The following is a 16,554-nucleotide window of genomic DNA, read 5'->3' as shown; positions in this document are numbered from 1 at the left end:
AAAATGCTTACCTTTACCGTAGTTTAAGACAAAGAAAAGGAGCACATGTTCGGATATGTTTCTGACTTTATTTTTAGGTGAAAATAGCTGAAACCGGATCACCTTGTGTTTCTCTGTGTGAACTGTAATTGCAATGGATGAGTCTTGTTTGATTAGGAAGGTTCCTGACTGAAATGAGCCAAAAGTAGCAATGGCAAAAGCTGGTTGAATTCACTAAATGCAAAGGAAAGGTGTTTCAGAGATTCCTTGATTATCTTTTCAGCATAGGACACACTATTCCATCCTTTACATGTTATGTTGTTTTCCTCAAGTAAAACTTTTCATTCAAAATATTCAGTATCAAAATGATTTTTAAAAAAAGAACAAAGTTTTCTGTGTAAAACTTTATTCAATTAAAAATTCAATTGTTACTTCATTTAACAATTCTTGTCCAGAATAACAGACTCCACCTTCAAGATATGTCTCTGTCAAAATGCAGCGCTTTGGAGAACTCGGTGAAACTTATATCTTGCAAATCCGATCTCACTCAGTTCTGTTTGGATTTTGTCTTCCTTTGTCTTCTGCAGCAAAGAAACCGAAAAACGGCCACAGTGGACATCAGTAGCACAGTTACTGCAGTCAGCAACAGGAGCAGCACATCTACACAGTAGTATGAGTACCAGGGCATCTTATAAGCCTCTGTACGCAGGTGAGGAGCCCCTTTGTGACGGATCACATATTCTACCCAGAACACAGCCTGATCCATGGGTGCCATCGGCTGATCTCTGTGCAGACGTGACATTCTTTGCATGTTCTGTCTGTAGCTTTCTCGATAAAGAAGTTCCCTAATACCTTGCTCAAAAGTGTTGCCATTAACATCAGCCAGCTGAATGATCTTTCCAGCTCCTCTCTCCTGCAAACGTAGAAGGTTGTCATACTGGTCAAAGAACAAGGGTATGCCGAGCACAGGAACCCCGTGGTAAATGGCCTCCTGGACTCCATTGGTTCCTCCGTGAGCCACAAAGACTCTGGTCTGCGGGTGTCCCAGGAGGTCCTTCTGTGGCATCCAGTCCACTATGAGAGTGTTGTTGCCCAGTGTAGAGGGACGCTCTCCTTTGTGCCTCCATATCACCTGATCAGTAAACAAAAAAATAAGAAGTTACTACATGTATGGAAGTTTTATGTATCTTGTTAAAAACTGTGAAATGCAATGTAACATATTTCACAGATTAAGTCATTGATTTAAACAAAATGACATCAACATATTTTTTTCTTTTGTGAATCAAACACTTTGTCTTCTGTACCCATATGTTATGACTCCTTGAACACCCTGGGCAGACTACTAGTCCGTCACAACACTATACATCTCTTTTGTAATCTGTTGTATCCAGTGAATTACCTGTAAACTTCTTTTCCCCCAATTTCCCTTCTTCTTTCAAAGCTTGGTTTAGTTCTAAGGCCTCTGAGCTGATATAAAAACATGTACTATAAGTGCATCACCACCCAAAGCATTGCAAAGAAACGGTCCATCACAGAGCATCATTTACCTTCTGAGGCAGCTTGGCAAAAACGCTGCCAATTTCATTTGCAATCTCTTTGGGCAAAGCATTAACCAGCGTTCCCAGGGTCATGATGATCACTCCATGCTCCCCAGCACTTTGAACAAAGTCCTCCAGGTCTGCTGGCAGAGGCTGGGCTGGTTTGCACTGGAATCCTCCGATGTAGACAACATTTGGCATTGTGGGGCGAGGGAAATCAAACACAAAATCTGACCTGAACAGCCAAATGTCAGCATCCTGGAGAAGGGAGATAATGTCACACCCTCCCTCAATATATTTATTACAGAGAGTTTCATAGCATGGCTCCACCACAAATTTCTGCTGGAACAGTATAATGCCATGGAAAAGCATGTTCTTGACTCTCTGGATGAAATTCATTTTATCTGTTAATCCTGATCCTGGCACTGGGATGTAGGAGAGTGGTGAGGGGGCTAACACAAAGTGTCCATCTCCACTGGTGATCCAGCGTACGTTGAGCACAACGGGCAGTTTGAGATATTTGGCCAACACAAGCCCTGGTGCCATAGCTGGATCAGTGAGAACAAGATCATATTTGGAATTTTTTAAATTATTCATTATATTTTGATCTTCAAACATTTTAATGGTGGCATCAGTCCACAGTGAATGGCCATGAGCAAGCAGAGAAAGGAAATGCGTGGTGACTTTAAAGAAAGTCAGTATTGAAGCCCCTTCTCTCTGCATCTAAACACACAGAAAATAATGTGGTTACAAAAGTGATTATTTTATACATAAATGACTAACATGGAGCCAAACACATGCACTTAGTCACACACCTTCATATGCTCCTGTACAAATGCATCAAACATGTCTTCAAAGCCTTCTTTCAAATCAAGTGTAATGGATGTGTACAGTGGAGACTTTTCAGGGATGTACCAGCTGTTGGCCTCCCTGATCACAGTGAGGTTGTGTCCTCTGGCATGAAGTTCTTCAAGCAGAATCTTCATATTGATCCAGTGGCTGCCATCTACAGGGAACACCAGAATGTTTCCTCCATGGCAATGTGGTGGGAAGGAAATCAGACATAAGCTGAAGAATACAAACACTCCACACACACGGTGCAGTGACATGGTTCCTAAAATGTCAGGAAGAGAAATAAAAACATAAATGACCTTATCAGTGAACAGATCCTCTGTAAGGTATGAGCAACACAATCAAAGGACACTCTGTGCTGTTTAGATAGAACGTGGACAACTGGTTATTTTATATTGAGAACCAGTAACAAATTTTCACATATGGATAATAAAATATAACATGATCCAAACCACAAGATAATGTTTAAAAGATGTAATTCACTTACCCATGGTCATGAGAGGTAGCAGCAGTCCTACTCGCCTGCAGACTGGTAAGCAATTAAAAATACTCCCCTAATATTTAACTTCAAACTCCAGGTTAGAGGTCATCTGTCCTATTGCAGAGTAATCATTTACGTACGAGTTTTCACATAAAGCTGTTAAGCTGCTCTGAATGTTCTGCTATTGACAAAGTGATAATTCTTCTTTGTCATATCAACAAATGTCTATTGCATTGTGTAGTGATATTGTTAAGCAGCTGACTAAATCTTTTAGTGTATTGTGTGTGGTGTTGTGAATGTGTTTTTTAGCTGTTACAAGGTCAGTGCTTGTGACATACAAACCTGTGACTTCTTTCAAGGGATTGTTAGAGTTGGTTATGTGATGTTGAAATTGGGTGTCAATGTTTTAAATGTTAGTTATCATGCTCTTTAAATGGCATGCATTTATTTTGACCAAGTTCTTAACGCGAAGGGTTTTTTTTGTGTGTGTTTTTGCAACAAAACCCAGTTTTGTGACAAATACAACAGCCCACTAAGTGTGGTTGACACATCTCAGAAGTGAACTCAGTTGACCCAAGGCATGTCCTCTCATAGCACTCTTAGGATTGATAGTAGAGGAAGAATTCAGATCCTGTACTGAAGGGAAAATATCAAAACCTCATAGTAAAGGCACTCAATTGTAAGGAAAATTTCTGCATCGGAAAATGTTTTTTACAAGTGAAAACATTGAAGTATCATCACTACTTTATACAGAAAAGTAGCTAAAAATTGGTTTGCATGTTATGTTGTTACATTATTGTAACTAAATGACTGCATTGTTGAGTATGCAGGATTTATTCTTGAAGATTGTTGACGTGGGGTCATTTTTTAAACTTCTTTTTACAGGACCACAACGACTGTTTCCTCTCATGATGAATTATTCTGCCTATTATTTCCATGTGCAAACCAAATCCTTTGTTTGTAAAACTTCACAAGAATGAGAAATGCTTAGCATAATTACCGATAGCATGAAATGATTCACTTTACTGCAACTGAAGGCAAAGAAAAGCAGCAAATCCTCACAGATAGGAAGCCTTATTTTTCTTCTTTGCTCTTCTTCTTTTTCTCAGGAAAAACGGTTGAAACCAGATTACCTGAACAAGGTTGCACATCTACATATGACTAGAGTTGCAGTGGATTAGTCTTTTTATTTGGGAAATGTCCTGACTGTGTGAAATGGGTCAAAGTATTTAAGTGGCAGTCACAAAAAAAAAGGTGCCCAGATTCACTAGACACGAAGGAAGAATTCTTCAAGGCTTTCTTTCTTATCGCCTTTAGCACATGATGCACTGGTCCATGCTTTATGGATCGCACAGTGTTGTGTTCCTGAAGGAAAACTTAATGCATAACATTGAGCATTAAAAAGCAAAGTTCCTTTTGATTAAAGATTTATTGATCATTATCTCAATCACATGAAATGGAAAGGAACTTGTCACACGGTTCATTGAATATTTTGATCGTCTCAATTTATTTTTATCACATCTGAATTGATTTTACTCAAACTATCCTGAGCAGTTTGGACATTTATTGCATTGCAAATGAAAATCACAGAGCCATGCTGTAAACATTATATTATCATCAATGATTTGAGGAAAACCAGAAAAGGGATATATTAATGACATTTATATGTTGTACGTATTGTTCGGACAAATGACAGATTGTTGTTTTACATTATAAATTAGAGATATAAGTAGGATATCTTAAAGGTGGAATGTGTGTTCTAATCCAGTACACTTAATGTCAGATTCAGTATAAATATTCAAATGGGATCTTAGCTTAGAACAAGGAAGGAAATAAACTGGTTTCGACCAACCCACACAACATTATTCCACTGTGCTTTGAGACATTCCTACTCATGTTCATTCATACTCTGAACAGGGCAAAGGGAAAGTCAGGCAAAGGTGAGACTGAGGGGGAAATAAACAGCAAGAGGATAATGTGCCACAGCAAATCTGGTAGATGCTGTTCAAATATAATGCCTAGCTAATCTTCAACATGATTTGTCTGGAAATGCAGACTTCACCTTTAAGACATGTTGCTGTCGAAATACAGCACTGAAGAGAACTTATTGAAGCTTGTTCCTTAACAAATTTGACCTCGGTCAGTTCTGTTTGGATTTTGTCTTCCTTTGCCTTCTGCAGCAAAGAAACCGAAAAACGGCCACAGTGGACATCAGTAGCACAGTTACTGCAGTCAGCAACAGGAGCAGCACATCGACACAGTAGTATGAGTACCAGGGCATCTTATAAGCCTCTGTACGCAGGTGAGGAGCCCCTTTGTGACGGATCACATATTCTACCCAGAACACAGCCTGATCCATGGGTGCCATCGGCTGATCTCTGTGCAGACGTGACATTCTTTGGATGTTCTGTCTGTAGCTTTCTTGATAGAGAAGTTCCCTAATACCTTGCTCAAAAGTGTTGCCATTAACATCAGCCAGCTGAAGGATCTTTCCAGCTCCTCTCTCCTGCAAACGTAGAAGGTTGTCATACTGGTCAAAGAACAAGGGTATGCCAAGCACAGGGACCCCGTGGTAAATGGCCTCCTGGACTCCATTGGTTCCTCCGTGAGCCACAAAGACTCTGGTCTGCGGGTGTCCCAGGAGGTCCTTCTGTGGCATCCAGTCCACTATGAGAGTGTTGTTGCCCAGCGTAGAGGGACGCTCTCCTTTGTGCTTCCATATCACCTAATCAGAAGACAAAAGAAGTCTGAATTTGTCACTTGTTCCAGCAGAAAGAGAATATAATGATGTTGGCCTCAATAACGTAGCCTACAAAGCTATTGTTTTTATTATTAAGATTTTCCAACAAAGACTATTTAAAGAATACAATACAATATAAGGTCAGAGTGACTACAAATTTAAAAATAAAAGTATCTCTAATGAATTTTAGGTAACTGTTTCAACTGTATAGCGTGATGGAACATCTTCCACATATTGATCTACACAAGGCATCAAGCATTAACTGACATTAATAAACATATATTTATAAATCAGTTACATTATTTTCTGTACCCACATATTTATCGCCCTGATACAAAAACAACAGATGCAGCAAATGTGTAAAAATTAAAACATTGCAATGAAAATGTCGATCACAGAACACTGTTTACCTTCTGAGGCAGCTTGGCAAAAACGCTGCCAATTTCATTTGCAACTTCTTTGGGCAAACCTTGAATCAATGCTCCGAGGGACATGATGATCACTCCATGCTCCCCAGCACCTTGAACAAAGTCCTCCAGGTCTGCTGGCAGAGGCTGGGCTGGTTTGCACTGGAATCCTCCTATGTAGACCATATTTGGCATTGTGGGGCGAGGGAAATCAAACACAAAATTTGTCCTGAACAGCCAAATGTCAGCCTCTTGAAGAAGGGAGATGGTGTCACATCCTCCCTCAATATATTTGTTACAGAGAGTTTCATAGCATGGCCCCACCATGAATTTCTGCTGAAACAATATAATGCCATGGTAAAGCACATTTTGGACCCTCTGGATGAAATTCATTTTATCTGTTAATCCTGATCCTGGCACTGGGATGTAGGAGAGTGGTGAGGGAGCTAACACAAAGTGGCCATCTCCACTGGTGATCCAGCGTACGTTGAGTACAAGAGGTAGGTTGAGATATTTGGCCAGCACAAGCCCTGATGCGAAACCTGGATCAGTGAGAACCAGGTCATATTTTGAATCTATGAAGCTTTTCATAATATTTTGATCTTCAAATATTTTAATGGTGGCATCAGCCCACAGTGAATTGGCCTGAGAAAGTATAGAAATGAAATTCATGGTGACTTTTAAGTGAGTCAGTAATGAAGCCCCTTCTCTCTGCATCTAAAAATACAGAAGAAAACGTGGTTACGAAAGTGATTATCTTATGCATAAATGAATGAATGACCCACACAGTGCCTAATACATACTGCAGCTGCGAACAAACGTTGCATATACTTGTAAAGACCCCATATAGTTTGAGTTTCCAATGACCTCTTTAACTCTCATTCTATGATGGAGTCACTTAAACACATCTCTTTGTCACACACACACACAAGAAAAAAACAGTCATGCATGTTGGTTCTTTCATAGATTCACTTTATGTTTTCTCGGACTAAATCTATTGGATCAAAATATATATACAGCAATTTGAAATATCAATTTTGGTGATGTAGAAAGCTATGTTACTCAATGTTTTTGAGTGGCATAGTCTCTTAACTACTAGTGAGTGATTATGCTTGACTACAGCTGCTGATTTCTCTGATCAATTTTAAATAGGGCCCTTTGATACACTCATGAGACTCAGCCATAAACGTTACAAAAAGAAAGTCCAAGGAGCTCAGTACAGATGTCAATAACAAAAACCAAGGATTTAAAAGAGGCAAGAAAGTCACTTGAAACCATTTCAACGCAGCCCCAGATCCCAAAATGATCTGTGAAAGCAATTTTTTGTAAGTATGAAGTGCATGACACAGTTGTCACAGCCATAATGAGGAAAACAAACAAACAAAAAACCCACAAACTATTACCTGCTGCTCAGAGACCATCGGTCAGAGTGGCCAAGAGCCAGCAAAGAATTACCAAAAAGTTAGTCTGCAATGAATTAAAAACTGTCGGAACACAGGTGTCGGTGTTCTCAATCAAGTTTGTGTTACGTTGCCATGCGCTGAGTGGCTTCTGTGCAAGAAGGACACCCTTTCTCTAGAAACAGTACCTTCAGGTTCCACTGAAGTTTGCTGCTGATCACATGGACAAAGAAAAGGCCTTCTGAAGAAAATTTCTGTCATCGGATTAAATAAAAATTGAGCTATTGGGTCACAATGATAAATATGTGTGGAGGAGAGAAGGTAAGGCCTTTTAACTCCAAGAACCCCAAATCTACCGCCAAACGTGGTGGTGGGAGTGTTATGCTCTGGGGCTGTTTTGCTGCCAGTGAAACAGGTGCTTTACACAAAGTAAAGGGAATAATGAAGAAGGAAGGTTACCTCCACTTTCTTCAGGAAAACCTAGAGTCACCAAGCAGAAAATTGGGTCTTGGATGCAGTTGGGTGTTCCAAAAAGACAATGACCCAAAACACACACCAAAGACAGAAAAGAAATGGCTAAATCCTGTCACAATTAGGTTTAGACTGACTGTCCAGAAGTCCTATTTTAAACCCCATCAAAATCCTGTGACCTGTGATAGCAATTCTATGAAGGAACCAAAACGCATGACCGTTTTTTGTGACAACAATGTGTGGGTTTCAATGATTCTGTTCAAAACTACATGTTTTGTGAGTCATTGCAACTCAGGACTGCCACAATGATATGCTCAATCTTTTCAAGTATATTGAAACTTTTGTTTACAACTGTATATCTGCAATCACATACCTTCACGTGTTCCTGTAGATAGTCATCAAAAAAGTCAACTAAGTCCTTCTCCAGATCGATTTTAATGGATGTGTACAGCGGAGACTTTTCAGGGATGTACCTGCTGGTGCCTTCCCTGATCACAGTGAGGTTGTGTCCTCTGGCATGAAGTTCTTCAAGCAGAATCTTCATATTGATCCAATGGCTGCCATCTAGAGGGAACACCAGAATGTTTCCTCCATGGCAATGTGGTGGGAAGGAAATCAGACATAAGCTGAAGAATACAAGCACTCCACACACACGGTGCAGTGACATGGTTCCTAAATGTCAGGGAGAGAAATAAAAACATAAATTGCCTTGTCAGTGAACATATCCTCTCCACCAGTCAACCACAACATTATGACCACTGATAGGTGAAGTGAATAACATCAATCAGCTTGTTACAATGCAATGTTCTGCTGGGAAACCTCGAGCCTTGACATTCATGTGGATGTTTGACATGTACCACCCACCTAAGCGTTGCATGTCAAGCAACCCCCTGCCCGCGATGTCAACAGCAGTCCTAGATGCCAGTTGCCACCCTCAGCAGGAGAATGCACTACAAAAACTGCTCAGGAAAGACCCAGGGAACCCGACAGAGCAAAATGCTCACCTGGGTTCCACACTCCCCAGAGCCAAATCTTATTGAGCATCTTTCGTATGTGCCATGATAAGCCTGATCTACAGCCATGACCATAAGTTGGACACAAGTACCATGACGCTTGTGAATCTTAGAAAATACCACAAAATTGTCACTTACAATATAAATACCAGTCATAGCCATCAACCAAAATGAAATATATTTCATTTTGGTTGATGACTATGACTTGCCTGGGGACCAGACAGCCTTTATATTGTGTATTACAAATGCACATAAAGTCAGTCTGGAACTGCTCCATTGAACCAAATCTAGCCCAGAGGCGAGACCACCGATCACAGCTTGAATTGGAGAGAGCCAATCAGCGTAACACATGTGTGACGCAATCACTAAGCGACCTAACAATTGCCTTTCCGCCATGATGTTTTGTAGTTTTGACAGCTTCCTTCGCCATACAGGGTCCTGAGGAAAATCTAAGCTCTCCCTTTCAACAGTGGAGGGCAGCATTACGCATTCTATCGTACAGCCTGCCGGAATTAAAAATACATCCTTTTTTAAAAAGAAAAGCTTTAAGAGCTGCTTCTTGTTGAGGTTTTAAGGACAAATTCAGCCCGTGCAAAACAGAGGAAAGCGCACGAGAGAAACCTCGCTCTGTTGTGGTCGCCAACTCGGCCCTGAAGATGACGCATCGTTAACTCCTGCCTCTGGTGCTCTGATTGGTTCGGTCTGATCTGCTCGGAGCTTGAAAAACCTGTCAAAATGTGTCAATGGAGAAGGGCTAGACCGTATTCCCGTACATCCCTTATAACGGGAATACAGTCTAGCTAAGCTAGGCTAGGCTATGACTGGTATTTATATTGTAAGTGACAATTTTGTGGTATTTTCTAAGATTCACAAGCGTCATGGTACTTGGGTCCAAACTTATGGGCCATGGCTGTAGGTAGGTCCCACCTTGCAAACCCACAGGACACACAGAATTCACTGCCACCATCCTGGTGACACAAGATGTTCCAGAGGTTGTGTGTTCGTGTCCCACTTGGTCAGAGGAATTTTAGCAGCATAAAGGGGACAACACAGTATTAGGAAAGTGGTCATAACATTATGCCTGAACGGTGTATAAAGATATGAGCTAAGCTTTAGTTCAACACAATATGAAGAAACTCTCTCTGCTGTTTAGATATATATATATGTACAACTGCATGTTATTTTATATTTAGAACCAATGACATTTCACATAATAAGAAAATATAATGTCATTTAAACCACAAGATGAGAATGTTTCTAAATGCACTTACTTATGTTCCAGAGAGCAGCAGTAGTCCTACTCACCTGCAGACTGGCAAAACAATTAACAATACCCCCTAATATTTAACTTCAAACTCCAGGTTAGAGATCATCTGTCCTATCACAGGTAATGATTTACATACGTGTTGTGTCACATGAAGTTTGGAGCTGCTATGAATGTTCTGCAAATGACAATGTGATATTTCTTCTTTGTCATGTCAACAAATGTCCATTGCTTTCATTTAAGAATGTTGTTAACCGCTGGTAAAACCTTTACAGAGTATTGTGTGTGGTGTTAATGTTTTTAGCTGTTTACAAGGTCAGTGATTGCAACAAAACCTGTGTCTTCTTTCAAGGGATTGTTATAGTTGGTTATGTGATGTTGAAATGGGTGTCAATGTTTTTAAATGTTAGTTATCATGCTCTTTAAATGGCATGCATTTATTATCTCCAGGTTTCTAATATGAAGGTTCGTTTACTACAAATCCAGTTTTGTGTGAAATACAGCGGCTCACTGAGTGTTGTTGACACATCTCAGAAGTGAACTCAGCTGACCCGAGGCATGTCCTCTCATGGCACTCTTAGGATTGATAGTAGAGGAAGAATTCAGATCCTTTCCCAAAGGAAAATACCCAAACGTCATAGTAAAGGTGCTCTACCGCAATGAAAATTTCTGCTTTGAAAATGACTCACAAGTGAACATGTTGAAGCATCACCAGCATTTTATACAAAAAAATGGGTATATATATTATATTGTTACATTGTTGTTACTGATTGACTTCTTGAAGGCTCTTGATGTATGGTAATATATTTAAACTTCTTTTTACAGGACCACAACTAATGTTTTCCTCTCATGATAAATTATTCTACCTATTATTTCCATGTGCAAACCAAGTCCTTATTTGTAAACTTCACAAGAATGAGAAATGCTTAACATAATTATCAGCATAATAAAATGGTTCACTTTACTGCAATCAAAGGCAAAGAAAAGCACCAAATCCTCATAGATAGGAAGCCTTATTTTTCTTGTTTGTTCACCTTTGTTTTTTAAGTAAAACTGTTGAAACCAGATCACCTGAACAAGGTTGCACATCTACATATGACTCGAGTTAGATTAGTCTTTTTATTTGGGAAATTTCCCTGACTGTGTGAAATGGGCCAAAGTGTGTAAGTGACCATGAAAAAAAACTGACCTAATTACCGTAAAGCTTCAGTGTTCCGCCCGCGGAACACTTTGAGATCTGCATAAGCATTTCCTTAAATGTCTGAATCTGCAAACGCGATTATACAAACACTATACACCGATGGAAAGCTTGGATTCTCATGAATCCGCCTGTATAAATCACTTTCAGATGTGATTACCACAGCGGGTAATAGAAACACATTTGTCCGACAAACAACGAATATCCATCCATCGTTCTCTGTACACGGCTTTAACGTACACAGCGCGACTCACATTTCCGGGTTCATTATTACACACAGATGAAATATTCCACATTAACGGCCATAGTCCAACCTTGGACATCCAGACGAAACAAGCCAGTAAAATATTTTGTCCAAAACATGTCTTGAAGTCGGTATATAATCCACGAATATGTTGTTTTCAAGGAAATGCACCTCGCGATGCGCGTCCAATATTCCCTGTATTTCTCGTCATATTTTTATTTACAAATAAAATATTGGCAATTTTTTGTACTGAAAATGGCTGAATTGACTGCACCTTATGGGGCTATCTAAACGCTAAAGAAAAGTTCCTCAAGGTCTTCTTTCTAATATCTGAAGGAAAACTTCATGCATGACATTCAGTGTTAATTAAAAGGCAAAGTTCCTTTTGAGTAAAGATTTATTGATCATGTCTCAATCATGTGAAATGGAAAGGCACAGTTACACAGTTCAGATAGTACTTTGATCATTGAAACATAGTTATGACATCTGAACTGGTTTTATTCAAACATCCTGAGCAGTTTGGGCATTTGTTACATTGGAAATGGATAGTTTGGCTTGTCACAGCTGACCTAAAAATCATAGCATCATGCTGACAACATTATATTATTACTAATGATTTGAGGAAAACCAGAAAAGGGATACATTAATGACATTTATATGTTGTATTGTTAGGACACATGACATATTGTTGTTTTGCATCATGAACAATTAAGAGATTTAAAGCGGATATCTTAAAATGGAGTGTCCCTTCTAATCTAGTACATTTAATTCTGATTCAGAGACTATGTCATAAGTAATCTTGGCTCAAAAATTCAAGGAAACAAATTGGCTTAGACCAACCCGCACAACATTATTCCATTGTGCCCTGAGACATTCCGACTCTTAATAGGTCAAAGGGAAAGTCAGGCAAAGGCTGAATTGAGGGAGGAAATAAACAGCAAGAGGATAATGTGCCACAGTAAATCTGGTAGATGCTGTTCAAATATAACAACTAACCAATTTTCAACAATATTGGTTCAGAGGAACAGACTCCACCTTTAAGATATGTTGCTGTCGAAATGCACAGATTTAGAGAACTCACCGAAGCTTGTTTCTAAACAAATTTGGCCTCAAATCAGTTCTGTTTGGATTTTGTCTCCTTTGTCTTCTGCAGCACAGAAACCGAAAAACGGCCACAGTGGACATCAGTAGCACAGTTACTGCAGTCAGCAACAGGAGCAGCACATCTACACAGTAGTATGAGTACCAGGGCATCTTATAAGCCTCTGTACGCAGGTGAGGAGCCCCTTTGTGACGGATCACATATTCTACCCAGAACACAGCCTGATCCATGGGTGCCATCGGCTGATCTCTGTGCAGACGTGACATTCTTTGGATGTTCTGTCTGTAGCTTTCTCGATAAAGAAGTTCCTTAAGACCTTGCTCAAAAGTGTTGCCATTAACATCAGCCAGCTGAAGGATCTTTGCAGCTCCTCTCTCCTGCAAACGTAGAAGGTTGTCATACTGGTCAAAGAACAAAGGTATGCCGAGCACAGGGACCCCGTGGTAAATGGCCTCCTGGACTCCATTGGTTCCTCCGTGAGCCACAAAGACTCTGGTCTGCGGGTGTCCCAGGAGGTCCTTCTGTGGCATCCAGTCCACTATGAGAGTGTTGTTGCCCAGCGTAGAGGGACGCTCTCCTTTGTGCCTCCATATCACCTGATCAGAAAACAAAACAAAAAAAATCTGAATTTCCCACTTCTACATGAGCAGAAAGAGAGCATAATGAAGTTTTCAGAAATGATGTAGCCCATAAATGATTTTTTTTTTAAACTTCTTAAGTATTTTCCACCTTAGCCTATTTAAAAATGCGGTTTCAACAGAAGAACTTAGAAATTACAATTCAAGCTCTAAAGCTGCAAAATGTAACATCAAAAGCAGTTCTTAAAGTTATATAAATATATCTTCTAAAAAAGTATGAAGTCATTGAGTCAATGATTTATTGAAGACAATGGTACTAAATTACATTTATACATTTTCACCCTGGGCAGACTGTCACAGTATAGACTGGCAATCTGCCCAAGTTTGCTTGTTAACCACACCTGACATACGTCAGCAGGGTTACTGCATTCGCTTCGGTATGTGGCTGGCTGGCTGGGTAAGTATGTATGTATGTGGGTGGGTATGTCCGGTCAGATATCTCTGCAAGTGCTGAAGTCAGACTGATCTTCAGTGCCAAGTTTGATTACCCTAAGGTCCCCTGCTCAGTTGTGGAGTTACAGGTCAGCAGATCAAGTAGGAAGGGATATATGTAGAATGATCAAAATTGAAACAGAGTATCATGCATGGGCGTGGTTCTGCCCTCTGCTGAGGGTTTGTCTAGTTTTACTTCTGTCCTTTTTATTGTTTCCCTATGTTTGTATATGTTTGTGGATTTTTGATGTTTTTATTGTTTTATCTCTATATACAGCACTTTGACTGAAAGCTCTTTGTAAGTTATAACAACAATAATAATAGTTATTATTATTATTATTATTATTATTACTGTCCATCTCTTTTGTCATCTGCTGTATTCTTTGGATTTGTCCATCTGGAAACTTTGTTTCCCAACCACACTAAAGAAATACCACCTTACTGCAGTGAAGGGGTTTGTGTGTTCCTGTGAACCAAGCAGCTGTGTTGTTTTTAGGTCAGCAGCATCTCATGAAGTCTTCCCTGGAAAACTGGTCCAAGGGAACCAGACCAGACAACGAGCCATTTAAAACACTCCAATGATTTCAGATCCAAAGAGCGGCACTATTTTGTCTGGAACAGGAATACCTGTGCCCCTTTCTTCAGCCAGGTGCAGGAGGAGAGTGTCAATGTAATCTGTAACAACACAAAGCACTGCAATGACAAGGTCATTATAGAGCATCATTTACCTTCTGAGGCAGCTTGGCAAAAACGCTGCCAATTTCATTTGCAACTTCTTTGGGCAAAGCATCAACCAGCGTTCCCAGGGTCATGATGATCACTCCATGCTCCCCAGCACTTTGAACAAAGTCCTCCAGGTCTGCTGGCAGAGGCTGGGCTGGTTTGCACTGGAATCCTCCGATGTAGACAATATTTGGCATTGTGGGGCGAGGGAAATCAAACACAAAATCTGACCTGAACAGCCAAATGTCAGCCTCCAGAAGAAGGGACATGATATGACATCCTCCCTCAATATATTTATGACAGAGAGTTTCATAGTGTGGCTCCACCACAAATTTCTGCTGGATCAGTGAAATGCCGTAGAAAAGCATGTTCTTGACCCTCTGGATGAAATTCATTTTATCTGTTAAGCCTGATTGTGGCACTGGGATATAAGAGAGTGGTGAGGGAGCTAACGCAAAGTGGCCCTCTCCACTGGTGACCCAGCGTACGTTGAGCACAACGGGCAGTTTGAGATATTTGGCCAACACAAGCCCTGGTGCGAAGCCTGGATCAGTGAGAAGCAGGTCATATTTTGAATCCGTGAAGCTTTTCATCATATTTTGATCTTCCAACATTTTAACTGTGGCATCAGCCCACACTGAATGGACATGAGAAAGCATAGAAAATAAATGCGCAGTGACTTTGAAGAAAGTCAGTAGTGAAGCCCTTTCTCTCTGCATCTAAACACACAAAAAAATGGTTAAAAAAATTCATTTACACATAAATGACTAAATAACATGGAGCAAAACACTTACAGTACCATACCTTTATATGCTCCTGAAAGAATCCATCAAATGTGTCTTCCAAGCCTCCTTTTGTATCAAGTGTAATGGATGTGTACAGTGGAGACTTTTCAGGGATGTACCAGCTGTTGGCCTCCCTGATCACAGTGAGGTTGTGTCCTCTGGCATGAAGTTCTTCAAGCAGAATCTTCATATTGATCCAGTGGCTGCCATCTACAGGGAACACCAGAATGTTTCCTCCATGGCAATGTGGTGGGAAGGAAATCAGACATAAGCTGAGGAATACAAACACTCCACACACACGGTGCAGTGACATGGTTCCTAAAATGTCAGGAAGAGAAATAAAAACAAATGACCTTATCAGTGAACAGATCCTCTGTAAGATATCAGATACGTTTTAGTTTAACACAATGGAAGAACACTCTCTCTGCTGTTTAGGTACAACATGTACAACTGTATGTTATTTTATTTTGAGAAACTACAAAAACTTTCACATACTGACAGAAAAATATAATATGATTCAAACTACAAGATGATAATGTTTAAAAAATGTAATTCACTTACCCATGATCATGAGAACCAGCAGCAGTCCTACTCGCCTGCAGACTGGCAAGCAATCAAAAACATCCTTCCCAAATATTTAACTTCAAACTCCAGGTTAGATGTCATCTGTCCTGTCACAGATAAATCATTTACATATGTGTTGTGCTACATGCAGCTGTGGAGCTGCTCTGAATGTTCTGCAAATGACAAAGTGATTAGTTCTTGTTGTCAACACGTACATTGTTTCATTTAGTAATGTCGTTAAATAGCTGATAAAAGCCTTAACAGTGTATTGTGTTGTGTTATGAATGTGTTTATTTTGCTGTTACATCAGTGCTTGCGACATACAAACCTGTGCCTTCTTACAAGAGATTATTATCGGCAGTTGTGTGATGTTGAAATTGGTTTTAAATGTTTAAAATGTTATCATGCTTATAAAATGGCATGCATTTATTATCACCAGATTTGTGATGTGAAGGTTTGCTACAAATCCCAATTTTGTGCCAAATACAGAGGCTCACTGAGTGTTGTTGACACATCTCAGAAATGAACTCAGTTGACCCGAGGCATGTCCTCTCATAGCACTCTTAGGATTGATAGTAAGGGAAGAATTCGGATGCTTTACCAAAGGCAAATACCAAAACTTCATAGTGAAGGCACTACATTGCAAGGAAAATTACTGCATCGATAATATTTCATAAGGAAAAGTGTGGAAGTATCACAAGTACTTCATACTGACCGATGTGT

The 16,554-nt window shown here is 39.9% G+C and overlaps 3 protein-coding genes across 4 annotated transcripts; all 3 read right to left on the bottom strand.

The window, feature by feature from the left end:
- Nucleotides 1-116: 116 nt before the first annotated feature.
- On the bottom strand, nt 117-2,860 carry LOC110962119 (UDP-glucuronosyltransferase 1A5-like). Its single transcript, XM_051937904.1, has 4 exons — nt 2,857-2,860; nt 2,333-2,688; nt 1,527-2,240; nt 117-1,111 (listed from the first exon to the last, which is right to left on the bottom strand). Exons 1-4 carry the CDS (start codon nt 2,858-2,860, stop codon nt 527-529), a joined length of 1,659 nt encoding a protein of 552 aa, XP_051793864.1. The 3' UTR covers nt 117-526.
- A 1,400-nt stretch (nt 2,861-4,260) lies between these two features.
- LOC110962226 (UDP-glucuronosyltransferase 1A5-like) lies at nt 4,261-10,167 on the bottom strand. 2 transcript variants are annotated; one of them, XM_051937522.1, is made up of 4 exons: nt 10,153-10,167; nt 8,242-8,540; nt 6,001-6,714; nt 4,261-5,575 (listed from the first exon to the last, which is right to left on the bottom strand). In XM_051937522.1, exons 2-4 carry the CDS (start codon nt 8,533-8,535, stop codon nt 4,991-4,993), a joined length of 1,593 nt encoding a protein of 530 aa, XP_051793482.1. In that variant the 5' UTR covers nt 8,536-8,540; nt 10,153-10,167; the 3' UTR covers nt 4,261-4,990. The 2 variants fall into 2 exon arrangements, with proteins under 2 accessions (XP_051793482.1, XP_051793481.1); XM_051937521.1 differs by lacking the exon at nt 10,153-10,167 and having other exon boundaries at nt 8,242-8,549.
- Nucleotides 10,168-11,966: 1,799 nt separating this feature from the next.
- Nucleotides 11,967-15,954, bottom strand: LOC127530542 (UDP-glucuronosyltransferase 2C1-like). The gene is made up of 4 exons (XM_051937519.1): nt 15,829-15,954; nt 15,287-15,585; nt 14,488-15,201; nt 11,967-13,285 (listed from the first exon to the last, which is right to left on the bottom strand). The coding sequence occupies exons 1-4, from the start codon at nt 15,836-15,838 to the stop codon at nt 12,665-12,667; spliced, it is 1,644 nt and encodes a 547-aa protein (XP_051793479.1). The 5' UTR covers nt 15,839-15,954; the 3' UTR covers nt 11,967-12,664.
- Between the last annotated feature and the right edge of the window lie 600 nt (nt 15,955-16,554).

Source organism: Acanthochromis polyacanthus, chromosome 17 (assembly GCF_021347895.1).
Source record: "Acanthochromis polyacanthus isolate Apoly-LR-REF ecotype Palm Island chromosome 17, KAUST_Apoly_ChrSc, whole genome shotgun sequence".
NCBI classification, from domain to species: Eukaryota; Metazoa; Chordata; class Actinopteri; family Pomacentridae; genus Acanthochromis; species Acanthochromis polyacanthus.
The sequence above is the reverse complement of the archived record's forward strand: the minus strand, read 5'-3'. Positions and strand labels throughout refer to the sequence as shown.